We start from the raw sequence: 2,644 nt of genomic DNA on the forward strand, positions 1-2,644 counted from the left end.
TCTCACGTGCCACGCCGTCGGACGATCGGCGCGCCGAAGTGCGGCGACAGGCGTCGCAAATTCGCTCCTCGCCAACTTCGGCTCCGCTCGGTCGGTTCCGAGCGCCGGCCGGAAGAATTCGCCAGTATGCGCCGCGCTGCCTTGCCGGCAAGTTGTACGTAGTGAATAGGTTTTCTTTCCTGTACGATACGTGCGAATCGTCGTTTTCTCACGAGTCACGAAGCGAAGCGATAGGCTTTCGCGTTCGCAGATCCTCTCTCATTTTCCTCGTGCGAAGGAAGGAACGCGCGGCCAACCGTCGGACGACAGACTCAGTCCGGAGGGCTCACACGCACGTCATCCCCGTGTAAACGTTTGGCAGAAATCCGAGGAGCGCGATCGAGGAACTCCCGATCGCGAGAAGAGAACTCGCGCGCGCGCGCGCGGAGCGACAGCGCGGAGGATATCCGAGGGTATCGATGAGAGATATCAGGGGGAACGGTCTTCCAAGGGCAACGAGGGCACCAAAGGTCACCACCGCCATCGTGATCGCGCCGTCGGCGGTCCCTACCGAAAATCGCGCCGCCAGTCGACCGTGCAGGAGGAGAGGATCAGTGTTCGCCACGCGAATCACGCCGCGATACCGCGCCGGGCAGCCATCGGCAGCGACGACGTAGAGCGTAGATTTACCCGCTCCGTGCAGCGGGCCAAGTTCCTATCAAAACATGGCCACGTGACCCCCGGACGGCACGGCTTGTAAACACAGAGTTTGACCACGTGGTCTGTTCCCTCTTTCCGCTGCTCCGAGCGCCTATCTGTTTCTATCTCTCTCCCTCTCTCTCTATCTCTCCTCTTTTCTTTCTCTCTCTCTCTCTTTATCTCTTTCTCTCTTCTCGCTTCGCCGCACTTCGCGCGCGTTCCAGCTATCTCTCTCTCTCTCTCTCCTTCCCTGCCGCTCTCCTCCCCCGCCGCTGCCGCTCTACTCCGACGTTTCTCTCGCTCGCGCGCGCTCTTTCGGCACGCAGGTCGCAGAACGGCTCCCGTCGGAATCCTCAGTTGGTTCACCGCCGTCGGCAGTCGCACGCGAGCGCAGGGTCGCAGTCGATTCGCTTCCCGCGAACACGTCGTCGTCGAACGTCGCTCGGCCACGGGGCTTCGTCTCCCGGCGTGCGTGAGCGTCGATTCCGTGCCTCGCCTCGCCTCGCCTGGCATCGCGGCACGTCACGTCGCTCTTTCCCGATCTCGCGGCCGATCTTGTTTCCGGTTCGATGGTGATGTGTTGAAGAACGCCAGTGTGTCTGAAAAGAGTTGAGAGACGACAGCGGTGGCAGCAACAGCAGCAGCAACAGCAGCAACACACTGACTTGAATCCGGCGCGAACCAGCGTAAGCTGCTGCGAGCACCTTTGAACCAAACAGTGACGCACGAAGGCCGCACGCGTACTCTCTCTTCTCACACACATACACACACACATACACACACACACACACACACACACACACACACACACGTAACACGACTAGTGATAGTGCGACTCCAAAACGCAACCCAACTCGTACCTTTCGATCGCGCGTGAACGATTCCACCCGGTGTCACCGCCGATCGTCGGTTACCGATCGCCGTCGGGGAGTTACGCGTACGATCCCACGCTCGGTCGCGAATTTCACCCAAGTTCGCGGGACCACGGCCTGGCGAACATGATGGATTCAGTGCCGGTCACGGCGTCGGGGTCGATGACCCCGTCGCAGCAACAGCAGCAGCAGCAACAGCAACAGCAGGCGCAAAAGAAGGGGGTCTCGTTCGAGTTTTCGACCTCGCCGGATCTGGAGACCGGATTCGAGCCGCAGACCCGCGCGCGGTCCAACACATGGCCGTTACCGCGGCCGGAAGGGTACGTGGACGGTAACGCGCCGGCCACGAAGGAGGGCGCCGAGGGCGGCACGCCGCCCCATCAGGCGCAGCTCGCCCAGGGTCTGCTGCCGGTGAAGAAGAACTCATCGAGGAGGAACGCATGGGGGAATCTGAGCTATGCCGACCTCATCACCCAGGCGATCACCAGCGCGCCCGATCAGCGGCTCACCCTCTCGCAGATCTACGAGTGGATGGTCCAGAACGTGTCCTACTTCAAGGACAAGGGTGACAACAACAGCAGTGCCGGTTGGAAGGTAAGTGAATTTTCGCGTCGCTATCTCTCTCTCTCTCTCTAATTCTCGAGTTCGCGTTTAATGCCTGCCTTCGAGGCAGACCGGCGTCGGGTTTGCCAAGATCTAATTTAAGTCACAACATTGAGATGCTTTTCCCGAAACGTGTCTTAGATCAGGGACGTGAACCGCAACGAGAAACGCGCGTTCGCGTTCGCGCGCACTGCTTTAACGTTAAATATCTCGGTTTCTCAAGAGGCACATTTCGAGACGCACGGGCAGAACTGCGTACACGTGTGTCTTAAAGATGTTGTATCGCTAAAAGCGGTATCGAATGACTGTGATGAAACGCGGAGCCCGTGTTTCGACACTTAATTCCGCTTTAATAATCTCATATCTCTCCGAGCGGTTTTTCGTCACTCTGCCAAGGCGATCCTTTCTTCGTTCCTTTCTTCTTTAAAACATCCTTTCTTCTTTAAAACAATTGCGTATATATAATATAATAATTCTCCTAAAACCGATGA

General features: G+C 58.1%; 1 protein-coding gene across 1 annotated transcript; it reads left to right on the forward strand.

Annotated features, from left to right (window-relative positions):
- The first annotated feature begins 1,676 nt into the window (after positions 1-1,676).
- On the forward strand, positions 1,677-2,422 carry LOC105453620 (forkhead box protein O-like). The gene has a single exon (XM_011695739.1). The coding sequence runs from the start codon at positions 1,677-1,679 to the stop codon at positions 2,184-2,186; it is 510 nt and encodes a 169-aa protein (XP_011694041.1). The 3' UTR covers positions 2,187-2,422.
- Positions 2,423-2,644: the final 222 nt, after the last annotated feature.

The sequence above is a fragment of the Wasmannia auropunctata genome, unplaced genomic scaffold (genome assembly GCF_000956235.1).
Source record: "Wasmannia auropunctata unplaced genomic scaffold, wasmannia.A_1.0 LD335998.1, whole genome shotgun sequence".
In the NCBI taxonomy this organism is placed as follows: domain Eukaryota; kingdom Metazoa; phylum Arthropoda; class Insecta; order Hymenoptera; family Formicidae; genus Wasmannia; species Wasmannia auropunctata.

Coding starts and splice junctions, on each gene's coding strand:
- LOC105453620 (XM_011695739.1), top strand. CDS start 1,677: ATGATGGATTCAGTGCCGGTCACGGCGTCGGGGTCGATGACCCCGTCG.